This window comes from Parasteatoda tepidariorum, chromosome 8, assembly GCF_043381705.1.
Source record: "Parasteatoda tepidariorum isolate YZ-2023 chromosome 8, CAS_Ptep_4.0, whole genome shotgun sequence".
NCBI lineage: Eukaryota > Metazoa > Arthropoda > Arachnida > Araneae > Theridiidae > Parasteatoda > Parasteatoda tepidariorum.
In genome coordinates this window covers 73783124-73796868 of record NC_092211.1, presented here as the reverse complement: position 1 = coordinate 73796868, position 13745 = coordinate 73783124, and the positions used below count along the sequence as shown (strand labels likewise).

Sequence of the window (13745 nt, the reverse complement as noted above, 5' to 3'; positions counted from 1 at the left end):
ACAATTTAGTGCAATTAATTTTTATTTTACAATTTTTACAATTAATTTTTTATTTTACAATTTATTTAATTTTTTCTTCCCATTAAAGTGTCAGATTTTCTTTTGAAAATTCCTGATTGTGTTCTAGATGTGACTTGAGCTTGTTCTTCAAAGAGAAATTCTATTATCACAACATTTGATGTCATTAAATGTATATTTTCTCATATTTGAAATGTAGATTCATCACTCTCATATTGAAGAGTGTTGAAAAACCAAAATAAGCAGAGGAGGAGCAGTCTTGTGGCACACTACCACATTACAGTTCTGACTTCCTTTTAATTAAAATTGCTGAGACAGAGAAACTTTTGAGTCAGGCATTAAACTTGTAATGGTAAATAGCCCATTCTATAAAACTAAAATGTATTTGAATTGCATAAAAGTTAAACCTTTAACTCCAATTCCCTTCAGTCCAATGATAATAGTGCATTTAGCTGAACTATTTCAAACATGGCTTTCTTGAAAACAATGCATCATAATTAGCTGGTATTTAAGGCCTGTTTACACGGTCCAATTTCTTGAATCCGAGAAATTGGACGGATTTCTCTGTCCAAGAAATTGGATGATTCGTTGACACTATCCAAGTTCTTGAATGTCGCTGATTCGTTGAAAGAAAAACTTGCGCATGCACATTGTTCATATTCAGCATTATAAAATAATACTTACATAAGTTTAAAATTACTAAATAAATTCAAATAAAATCATAATAACACAAATAAACCTCAACAGATCAATTTATTTGGACTAAAATATATGAAAACCCACAACAAAATGACATAATTTGCTGCCAGCTTGTTGACGTCACGAAACCTAAGACGCTGATTGGTTAAGGGGAAAAAAAACTTGAATGGAAAGTAGAACATGCTCTACTATCGTCCAAGAAGTTGGACCAAGTTCTTGGATGTTTGTTTACACGATCCAAGCTCAAAGCAAAACAAGTTTCCATCAATATCAATCAATCTCTGTCCAAGAAATTGGATTGTCTAAACAGGCCTTTACTTCATTAAAAAAAAACTGTTATTATTTATTTAATTTTTATAAGTTTTAGAAAACTTTGGTTTTGTTTTAAAGTATAGAGGATTTTATTTGAAAACATGTTATATAATTGCATTCAAACAATTAAAAAACTTAAGAATATCCATTTATTCAACTACTGAGATACTAATTAAGAGTAAAATGCAATATAGAACACCAAACAATTTAAAAAACTAGCTATATCTATTAAGTCATTATATAATCTCAATTTAAAACCCAGTTATCACTAAAGACTAACCATATTAAAGTTTTCAAAGATATCTCATTTCGAAACCTATTGACAACTGACAGCCTACTAAAAATATATAGAAACAAATTTCACAAAATCTCATAATTTTGATACATTTTATTGATAAGTTATTGCTTCACAAAGTATAATCAATTCAGTAAAAAAAAAGCATGAAACTTAGTTAATCATAGTTTACCTTCTTCATCTACACGAAATCCAAACTCATCAAAACGATAATCAGGGTGGCATTCAGAATCTTCAGGCTTGAAAATAATAAAAATTGTTTAAAATAAGAGTTACAATCAAATAAACATTTTAAAACAAAATACCTTCAATAATTATGGTTTTCAGACACAAATCAAAATTTTTATATTATAAATATTACAATTGTATCAATCTAGCAACTATTATTAACAAACTAAATGCTTAGAGTTTATTTTTAATAAATGTTGGATTTTATTTAACAATTCAGACTTAAATTTTTAAAAGAAACTTTTAAAAAAATTCTTTGCTTAATTACTGTTTTTGTGATATTTCTATTCACCGGCATTACATATAATAGCATTAGATATTATAGATCTATATAATTAAAATTGCTGAGATGACTGATCAAATAGTACAATCAATGTACTCTTATTCTTTAGAAAAGAATTTGTGATACGAGCGTTTAAAGGACACAATACGGCAATGAGAAAGTCAACTTAAACAGGCTTTGATAATATACGACTTTGGCTACAGACACTGAGTAACAGAATATAGGCTTTAATAATTAATAAAAAAATCTTAGCTAATGAAGAAACTTTTCTGAAAGCATATAATTAATTTTTTCCAACACTATCATTTATAAACATTACTATCTTAACATCTGCCATTCAAATCAGTTCCCTTTTCATAATACAATCAGCTGTTACTAATATTGTCTACATAGTAAATTGAACAGAGCAGAAAAAATTATATCAAGCCAAGCTGCTTAATTCACAAACTGAAAATTACATTATTTAATAAATATTGAGTATGGAGCAAAATTATTTTTACAATTGTTTCCTTTATTCATACTTTTCTTTTTGGAAAAATAAATAGCAGCAATACTTTACATAAAATTTTTTTTCTTTAATTCAGAATTAACACTAAGATTTTTTTTTAAATTTAATAATTTGAAGATTACTAGGAATATGCAGTAAAAAAAAATCGAACATCAACAATACCCCACTGCTTATTCTAATACAACATATAGATAAATGTTGAATAACTAAAAAAACTAGACTCAGATGCATCAGCACACCACAACTGCATAAAAAGCTACTTTCAATCACAAACAAACATCTGACATTTTATACTATTTTTAAATGTTAAATTGTTTTAATTGTGTTAATACAATTTGTTTAAAATAGTTTTGAACAAATAAGTGTTGATTATTAGTGAAAAAGTGTGACATTCCATGGAAAATTCCAATACTGGCAAGCTTTTTATTTCTGTCTATTAACCAGTTAAATAGAACATTATATATAATGAAGAAATATTTTTTCATTTATAAAACAATTACTAAATTTAAAATAATTTTTTTACCTGAGCTAAAGTTGCTAATAAATCTTGTGGCCACATAGAAGGAGTCAAAGCAGAGAAAGGTCCCCCAGGTGCAGGAGAATAGCCTTGACCACTGGAAGGAGAACCAAACAAGTTGGCACGAATACTGATTGCTTCACTGATGTCATCCCCATATGGATCATCTTCGTCTTCTGATAATGTTTCCACTAAAATTACATTATTATTGAATTAAAATCATTAATAAGTGAAAAATAAAAACACTTTATAAGCATAAAATAAAATATATATTATTATTCTACCACAATAGAAATCCCTAATTATTCTACCTATCCAATTTTTATAAAATAAATTTTAAAACTACCTAATAATAAAAACTTCTTGCGCCTCCTCAAGTTCATGTTAACAAGGTTTAACGATATAATAAAAAAGTTTGTGAATATATTAACCCTCTTGACATTCCTGTAGGGAAGATTAAAAGAAAGGAAAAATATAGACTCATGTACTTAAAGGCAAATTTCTTGAGAAGTTAAATTATAAGGAAGGGTGAATAAAATTCAAGAAAAATAAATTAAAATATTATTAACAAACTCTTCCAATATAATCATCAATGCTACAAGAATATTTTCTCCTCACCCTTTATTAAAATTACTTATTTTGAGATAGTAACGAATATTGTTTGCAATTTTCCTTGGAATAAAAATTTATTAGTTTCATTAATGTTTGAACTTAAAAATGGTCATTATGTTATTTTGATTGTTTTGGGCAATTACTCTCCAAGTCATATTCAGAGACATTTATAAAATGAAATCACTGAGTCAACCATCAAATATTATATGCTCATTTTAGAAAATAAATAAACAAATAAAAATAGCCAATTCCAATAATGTTTTGGCTTATTTTTCTTTGCCAAAAAACCAACAGCTGATATAGTACTGATTATAAGACTCCAAAGTCATTTGACACTTAGTGTTAGCCTCACAAAGCAAAAGCACTAAACAGAAGTAGTAGATCACTGTAATCGTTCATACCATATAAATTTTACATTTTTATACTTAATAACTGAACCAGAAGTTCAGTAGGAAAAATGTTTATGAATCTTGCATCATGAGTTTGAGCTGATCTAAAATCTTTTTTCAATAAACAAACCTAATAAACATATTAAGACGATAAACAAATAAGCTCCAACTAAATAAACCATAAAAAAGTATTTCATAAAAACCTTTTTTTAAACTAATTATTAAAATATTTAATAAACAATTGAAAGATTCATGAATATATGATTATGAAGAATAAAAAAGAATAATAAGATGAAAATTTCAAATATGCTTAATACTTAGTTTTACAATTGACCTTCATACATATTTCACAACTTAACATGAAAATAGATATTTTACATACCTAAATGCTAATTTGATAGTACATGTAAAATAGTAATTTACCACAAGGCTTATTAGTGCAAATGAAAATATCACACATGACATTATTTACATTAATGTTAGAATTTATAGTTATTATCAACTGTTTTTAACAAAATAATTTTTATCTATTGAATAAATACAAATTTTAATATAAATGAGTAGGAGAAGGAATAAAAAGGAATAAAAGGAAAAGAATGAGGAGAAGGAATAAAAATGACAAATAGGCTGCATAAATTTAAACACATTAAATATTAGAGAAGTTTTAGTATTAATGATTCCAAAATATGTTAATAATATTTTTAAAAAATTTTAATTTTTTATTTTAACAAAATAGAGTTTTAAATATATAACAATATTCTTGTAAATATAATACAGCATTAAACATAAAAATTGAAAATATTTTAAATAGCTTATTTTTAAGAAATTTAAAAAAAAAAAAAAAAAAAAAATGTGATACTGTACAATTTGTGTATACTGATGACAGAAAAAAAATGAAAAAAAAAAAAAAATTCAGACAAGCACCTGATTAATTTACGCCGTCATTATATACATTATATAGCAACAAAATGGATCGTTAATAAGATGGGAAAAAAAGTTGAGATAGAAACTTTTGATCTAAATTGATTCAATAATTGCATTATTAAATTTTAACTAACAAAATATGGAGTTGATGATCATCTATTTTATTTTAACTTTCTTTTAAAGACGTGACATAACCTCAGCTTTGTTTATTAATTTATTTCATATAGAAATTTTTATAGAACCAGAATGATATGTAAACATTTAACATTAAGTGATGCAGATTCACACTAGCAATTAAATTCAAAAGTGAAAAAATCTTATGAGAACATTTAATATTTTTTAATTACTGTTACATTTAAACTATAAGTATTTATTAATCATAGAAAATTAAAATATAAAAAAATATTTTCAGCAAAAAAACAAGCTTGGTTTTTTTTTTAAAAAAAAACTGTTTGGTTTATAGTACACATATGATCGCTTGAAACTTTTAAATACAACTTTCAAATAATGCATCCAATATTCTAACATTCAATGCATTAATTAATTAGTGTTACATTCTTTCAATCACTAAGAAATGTTGACAACAAATATTTTAATATAAACTAAAGTAAAAATAATCTGATGATATATATAGAAACTAGGAGGCTTCGCCCCCTGCTCGCTGGCGCTCGCCAACCCCCGGAACTGCTTTCGCAGTTCATTTCGGATTGCTTCGCAATCCGATGCTCACTCATTGGATACGTTCTTAACGTCTAGCTTTTGTATACTTTTTTGAACACTGAAGTTCCGAAAACTTTTCACTGTAGAAAATTCTAAACCTGTGCATTTCAATATTAATTTGAAATTGCAAACAGTTCGCATAATTTTTTTAATTACACTATTCTAAATTTCAGTTGTTGAGAAAAGTAACTGTTGTAAGTTTTGTTTTAAAGTCTTTCCCACCAGAGGGCTAAAACCATGCGTTGTAAAACAATATGAAATAGTACTAAACGCCGGATGTAAAGCATCGGCTTCGATGAAGATAAATTTGTAAAAATTTTTTTGATAATTCACCCGATTAGCCATATGATGCTCACTACGTGCTCTTGCACGCTGAAGCCTATCAATTAAAACGTATTAGCGTTTTATATAATGTAGATTAGCCATATGATGCTCACTATGTGATCTTGTGCGCCCAATCCTATCAATTAAAAATGAAAACTGTTACCAACGCGAGAAAAGAAATATCATCGGTTTTATTGATACTGTCAGAAAAAGGAAGATGAGTTACGTTAATTTTAACAAAACTTAATACATTTACATAGATAAAGAACATACATATATTTCTTAATATTAAAAGGCCTTAACTAATCATATCCACTGTTAATTGAAAAATAAAGAAATTATATACATGCTTGATTTACTCATTACCATTCTACAACGTACCTTATTCAAATGCCTAATGAGATAGAAGTAACTTTAAAAGTTTTTCCTGTCTAAGGAGCTATTAGCTTACAATATTTATAACAGATGAATAGATTAATATTATTATTTGATGGCAACAAATATGAAGGTGTTTATTCCTTTCTATGTTGAAATACACATTACAAGATTAGCTTTTGACCCTGATAGCAAAATTGAAGTGCTACCTTAATAAATCCAAAATATTATTATTGTAAAAATTTTAGGTACTGAATCTAACATTCATATGCAGTCAAATTTACAAGTATAAGGTATTAAAAAAAATGGTATAAAGCTCTAAAAAGTTAAGCCTGTAATCAATGTATTTAGAGTATTAATGATACTAAAAAAATGGAATAAACCCCAAAAAAGTTAAACCTGTAATCAAGTAAGGAAATCGTATTGTTTATTATTTGCAGAAATTGTTTTAATTCAGCTTTATAAATTTTACTGGAAAAGGTTTAAAAGTGTTTCTGTTTCTTTCTTTTTTTAAAAAAAAAATCAATGGTAAGAAAAAAAAATCATCAATTTTCTCTCATTTATTTGTTCGCTTTTTAAAAAATAAAAAGAATTAAAATAATCTACATGATTCTACATAAGGGATTTTGACACAAATAAAAATAAAATATATGTTAAGTAACTCAATTGTTACTTCATTTATTTCACCATGAGTAAAAAATTAAGTCTCACAAAAATTTTCAAAACGAAAAATGTTTAAAAAAAATTATTATTATCAGGGGTCTGTTTATAAGAAATTTGGGACCATTAACGGACCCTTCACAAAATATCTTTTCATAGAAACGGACCCTTCACAAAATAATTCAACTCTTAATCGAACCCTTCACAAATTTTTTTCTCATTATTGTTTTGTTAATGGAATAAACCCTTCCCCTGGGAGGGGGGGGGGTGTCTGAAAGACGGTTCGAGACAAACTAAGTTTCCCTAAGTTTAAATTCTAAATGTAGTAATCTAAGAAAATATTTCTACTTTTACAAACATTGTGTGCGCATTTTTTTACAATGTGTGCGTATAATTTTTTAGTCAATAAATAATTGATCAATTAATATTTATTCATAAAATTAATTAATAGAAGATTATGCAAATAAAATTAATTTCTAGCAATTTTTTAAATAAAATATTATAAATTTGTTTAAGTTTGCTTAATGCGTAACACATTAAAAGTGATATATTACTAAGTTGTGCTATTTAAAATATGTCAATTGAAATTATTAATAATGTGAGTGATTTTGTTTCTATTATTCATCCGAAATGAATATTCTGTGTTGTACATTAGAGGCTAAATACCAAATATTTGTATGCTGCATCTCTAGTTTAGTAGCAGCAATTGTTGAGCAGAATCTTGTATCTATTGACAATTTAAAAACTTCTTAAAAAAGATTTTTAGCAATAACAGGACCCTATCTGCACAAATTCACAAAAGCAGGACCCTGATTGAAAGAATTTGACTTAACGCTTATTTTATATTCACAAATTATGAATAGTTTTATACAATTTTGCAAAAAAAAAAGGACCTTTCACAAAATGTCTGGACAAACCCCTGATTATAAGATGAGCACAATCCATTGTAATTCATTTAATAGTGAAAAAATATAGCGTTTTGTGAAGCCACGTATCATCCCAATTACATGTATCTATAGTTTTTTAATAAGTTAATCATCTTAAATTCCAGAAAAAATAAATATTTAATTAGATTAAGCAACAAACCTGCAGTGTTTCTGCCACTGTATCCTTCAGGGGATTTTCCAAAAACAGCTCGAGCTAATTCCATTTAGACAATTCACAATTAACTTCAAAACTATCTGGATCCACACTAGAAATTACAAAACATTTTAGCCAAATCCTACTATTACAAACTAAAATAAAATTGCTTCAAAAAATCTAATGGCAAAGGATTCAATAAATTATGTGATTTTTTCGTCACAAAAATAATATTTCAAAAATTGGATCGCCTACACATTTTAAAATAATCGATCTGTCAATATATCAAACATAAATGACATACCATAGATTTAAATATAATGACAACCAATATGCGGAAAAAAAAGTTTGAAGTCGCTAATCATGCTTGAAAATACAATTAATAGATGGAAAATATTAATCTTTGCAATTCAAAATATTTACAAAAAAGGAAACTAAACTACCAGATGTTAAAGTTTTCTGCTTTTGGAAGTTACAGTTACCAATGAGTTAGAGTAACATTTCAGATTTGGTTCTTATTTCCACTGAAACTTTGAATGGAGCATTCTCACTAATTGCAATTCGGACTGATGCATTAACCTGGCAAGCGTTTGCGTACGGTGCCGAGTAAAGGGGGCTCCAAAGTGTGGTTGTTGTTGTAGCTGTTGTTAATTTACGTCGCACTAGAGCTGCACAATGGGCTATTGGCGACGGTGTGGGAAACATCCCTGAGGATGATCCGAAGACATGCCATCACACTTTTGATCCTCTGCGGAGGGGATGGCACTCCCGCTTCGGTAGCCCTACGACCTGCACGCGAAGTCGAGTACTTTACGGTAGAACAGTTTAACGAGGACCAATACCGCACACCCTCGGTCCCTACGCAGGCTGATCCAAGTGGGCACCCACCCGCAAACTGACCGCAGCCAGTGAGCTTGACTTCGGTGATCTGCTGGGAACCGTGTCTTAACGATCAGTCCACTGCGGGACGCCAAAGTGTGGTAAGGCTAGATTAAAAGAAAAAGCTTTTTAAGATCTTTTTTTTCTGTCTAAAAGCCTTTCTCTCTCGCTTGCTTGTTGAAAATAACAGTTAAAACACGCCTAGTTTCCTAAAATAAAATGTTGAGATTAATCTAATATTTTTGCAACCAAATAACCCTACAAACTGTTAACATTCCTTAAGGAATGCTAACAGTTTGTAGAGTTATTTGGATAATACTTTTAATCATATTTTAATACATTATTTTTTTAATACATTATCACTTTTCATCAGTGCCAATGGTGATAATTTACAATCTGCAAATACTAATGACGGTTAAAAAATTGAGTTAAATATTGAGTTTGAATGTTGAGTTTTTCTTGAATGTTCTTCAAGAAAACCTTTTTAGGGCGGAGGAAAATTTTAGTTGCTTTGTAATTTTACCTCCCACTAAGTCTTAAGAAAAATTTGTTTTACGAAGGTAGCTGCTTTTTTGTAAAGAAAAAATAGAAAATTGTAAATATTGTAATATTGAATTATTCACGGTGTATTATTGAATTATTCACGAAAATCATTGATACAAAATTAATATGAAAAATGAATAGACGATAAGTGGTTTCTATTTTGTCACAAAAATTAACAAATTACTTTGATAGAAGAAGGGACTAACAGACAGGTTTTGAATTTCTTAATATACAGTGCTTTTTAAGAAAGCATCCATCTCAAATTGTAAAAGTATATCAACAATTGCAGGTTTTAGTTGATCTTAGATTCATTTTTAAAGCAAATACAATATTGATTACTCTCCTTCAGTTAATGTATTGTTTTGTATAATGTATTAATGTATTTGTTTTATAATTATTTTATTTTAACAGTACATGATTTTTTTTAAATGTTTTAATTTAAAGTAAAAATAAAATAAAAAATCATACAATTATTTTCCTTTTAATTAGTATAAAATAATCTAAACTTGTAAGTTTTTCTTTTATTTTTATATTGTTTTATTTATTTATTTTTAAGATTCCTCATTCTATTTCTTTATATATTTTTTTACTTTTTGGTGACTTAAAATATTTCTAATTTAAATTAAAATCATTAGGTAATTATTCTTTAAATTTATCCGATAAATTTGTTAAAACAGACTTCGAAAAGATAATATATATTGCCATTTCATTGATTTAAGGTTGACTTTCATTGTTGTCTTCTTAATTCCTTTTTTTAACTTAGTTTTTTTTTCCTTGTTAATAATTATTTCAATACTAAAATTATATCAAATTTGAAAATTATTATATTGTTCGTTTCCTCTCCTCTCGGTAAATTATAATCTTCAGTATATGATATTTTTTTTTAAAAAAAAAGTTCGAAATACTTTCTTTTTTCTTTTTTAAATTTAATGATTACATTTATATTTCAGTTAGCTTATTTTTGTTTCTTGTTGTTTTTAATACTAATTTTAAAATGTCTTAAATATTGAAAAATAAAAAATTACATCACTGTATTTAGTCTCTTTTTTCTGATATCGAATCAAAATTGTTTAATATTTTTGACGTTGAAAGTTTATGTTTCAGTTTTATTATGATTTTCAATTTTTAAGTTTCAGTGATTTTCTGAGTCTTTTTTGCGAATATATTATATGAACCGGAAAGCAATACCGTTTTTATTACATTAAATTAGAAAATATATTTTTACAAGTGTTTTGTTTTAATCAATGATGTAAATATGCGTGTCATTATTAGAAACCTTTTTTTTTTATCAACCCTGCAAAATTTAAATCCCGGTTTAATAAACATCAGTTGAAGTTCTATGCAAATTTCAGGAGCAGACCTTTTAAAATGTTAGAGTGATAAGAATATATGGAAATCCGAGGGAGTAAGATTGGGCAATTATGACGGGTGGTTGAAGTACCCCTACCTTTATTCATTAAATTTTTAATGATAACTCAAGACCGCACTGTGTAAAACAATTCCTAAAAAAAATATATGAATTGGGATTTGAGTTCTCCTCTCACCCACCATATTTACCCGACATTGCACCATCAAATTTTTATACATTCTGATCTCTACAACATTTTCTGCACGATAAAACTTTTGAAGAATCTTAAGGATGATATTCAAAATGCCTTATTTATTTTGCTTAAGAAACAATTGGTTTTTATGAATCTGGCATTTAATTTTTTACGCTAGATGACAGAAGGCTTATGATGACGTTGGTGCATAATTAATAATTAAAATCTGTTAACTGATTAAAATAGGTACCTAGAAAATACGCGACTATTTTTGAACGTCTGAACCATGTCGACTGTTATTTCCAATTTGTGATTTTTCGAAACGAATGAAGATTTTAATCAATATCTTACCGTTACCGATTTAGTTTCTTGAGATTATTTATTTAACTAACTATATTAATTTCTCTCAATTTCTATTAAGTTTGTTGGAAGAGTAAAACAAATATTTTTTTTTCGATCTTAGGTTTTCCCTCTTAAAATTAAATATGCTGAATGTTTTTTATATGTGAGAGAAATGTATTTATTTTATTTACTGAACACAAAAAATAAACGAACCACGCTGCATAACTTTTGATCTTGTGATCGGATCCTCACGTTCTAAAACTCAATCTTAATAAATCGAGAGGGTAACCGCAAATATGCTAATTAATTAGAGTAAACGCTATTTTAAGTTACGAAATCAGTCAAAAAAACGTACTTTCTCTTCTTTGTACTTCTGAATAAACATACCTTTCTTTCTTTTCTTTTTTTTGGATGGATTTGTATTTCTGACACCCAAAATGTAGGGTTAGTTCAGGAGAGTGGACCTAAGTTTGAACCCATTGATGTCAATTTTATGTTTTGCGTATTTCGCTATATCTCAAGAACTTTTCAGGCACATTGAAAAACTTTTTAACACAGTTATAAAATTTATTTATCCATGGATAAATAATTTCATGCAAGATATATCTTTAAGTAAATATTTATTATTTTTATTGTTTTATTTAATAATAATCGAAATTTTAAATTGAAATGTAAGGTATACATTTTTACATAACTTTAAAGAATGCAATTTTGAATTGCAAAATACAAAATTAGAACGAAATCGAATTTTGAAAGTGTCGAATTTTTTGAAAGTCTTGATTAAACTATTGGGACCATATTTCGTTGAAAAAAAAGGTATATTTATTTAGAGAAAGTACGTTTTTGTGACTGATGTAACTTAAACTTTCGTAACTTAAACTATCATTTATCATTTTATTATTTAGCACATTTGAGATTACCTCATCTAACCATTTATATTGAGTCCTATTTTTATTAAATTTATATTTTTTAGAATTCATCTCGAAAAGAAAGTCAAAAAATGCACGAATTGTAGGTCTTAAGTTAATGTTTGAGCCTTGAAATAGCAGAAACTTCATTACAAACAAAACAAATATTAATTAGAGGAGGCAATACTAAAAACAACAAAACTAGTTCTATCGGTCAGGTAAAATTTGAAGGTGTTTTTAATAATCTTCTTTTAACTCCTCTAAATTTTCGAAGGAAATTAAACAGGTTTATTATGCTTTTAATCTCGCCTTCATCATCAATGATTTGGCTTTGGTAACGTTTTAATTTTCTTTTTTCCGAGACTATACATTTATTTGGGTCTCTATGTTTCTATTTTTTATTTTAATTTCAAGAACAAAGAATTTTAATGAACAAAGACTTTAAAATATTGCAAATAATGGGGACTATAAAGCTGGTATACATCAGAAAAAAGGCAAATTGACCATTTTTGTTTACTAAATAAGTAAATCACCAAACCAAAAATAACAATAAAAATATAAATATAACTATATTAAAGGAAACTATTAAGAGGAACAGTCATTTACATATTTTAAGTTCAAAATTTCTAGTGCAAAAGAAATTTTAAGTTTTTATTTTAATTTCTTTATTTCACAAATTGCGTAGGAATTATTTTCGTTCTACGGATCTTTATATGGGTTGAATTAAAACATTTATAAATTGAAATCTTATTAGTATACTTTTGTATTTTTCATTTTATGAACTTAAAGAGAATTTATCTTATAATCCTCGTCTTCAGCTTTTCTCTATTCATCCCTTAGCGGTCAGTTTTCAGGTTAACGCATGTACCTCGATTCCGAAGCATGTTGATGCTCTTTTCTGCGTCAATTTATTCATATTTCAGCTTAATTTTTGTACTTGTTTTTATTATTTCATTTTGTTTGATAGCGTAAATAAGCGTGTTAATGCAATACCTTCTAGAAGAAAGCCACAGCACAGGTTACCATGAATAAAAAATTTTATCATTTAATTGTCCTACCGCAATGACAGCTTTCGTATTTTTGCCCACTGATCAGCTTAGTAGCCCGAATGTAGTGATATCTTTCTTATTTTCCTCCACTGCGCAGTTTATGTTCATTACGATGGACAACTAAATTATTTCGTGCTGAGGTCTTCCCACTTTTAGGAGGCGTTGGTTAATGCCATAGAAGATTTCAATTCTTTGCTATTAACCCTTTGACACAGATGGAACTCCGGTATCCCTTATACATATATATCATAAACATATATTACAAGCAAAAATATATTTTGGTATATTTTAAGTTTAAAAAAACATTCTTATAGTAACTAAAATTTTTTTAGATTACCGGAATTATAGTTGTATTAAAATATAAAATCCAAAAAAAGTAGCTAAATTTTTTTCTTTCTATCTCCTTTCAATTTAAAAATTGTACCAATAAATGATTTTGCATGTTAATTAAGTTTCAAAGATGATTGCTTTCCTTAGATCTAATTAACACCAAATAAGTACAAATTGAAAAAAAATTATTGAGCTGTGTTTAGAAAATT

At 27.2% G+C, this 13745-nt stretch overlaps 1 protein-coding gene across 1 annotated transcript in view; it reads right to left on the bottom strand.

The window, feature by feature from the left end:
• The window catches only part of LOC107448610 (small G protein signaling modulator 3 homolog), a 42787-nt gene extending 34367 nt beyond the window's left edge, over positions 1 to 8420 (bottom strand). The window contains exons 1-4 of the mRNA XM_043048912.2: positions 8249 to 8420; positions 7951 to 8056; positions 2867 to 3051; positions 1497 to 1563 (exon numbers count right to left, since the gene is read on the bottom strand). Of these exons, the coding sequence (XP_042904846.1) occupies positions 1497 to 1563; positions 2867 to 3051; positions 7951 to 8014 (316 nt within the window). The 5' untranslated portion in view covers positions 8015 to 8056; positions 8249 to 8420. The remainder of the gene's footprint in view (positions 1 to 1496; positions 1564 to 2866; positions 3052 to 7950; positions 8057 to 8248) is intronic.
• Between the last annotated feature and the right edge of the window lie 5325 nt (positions 8421 to 13745).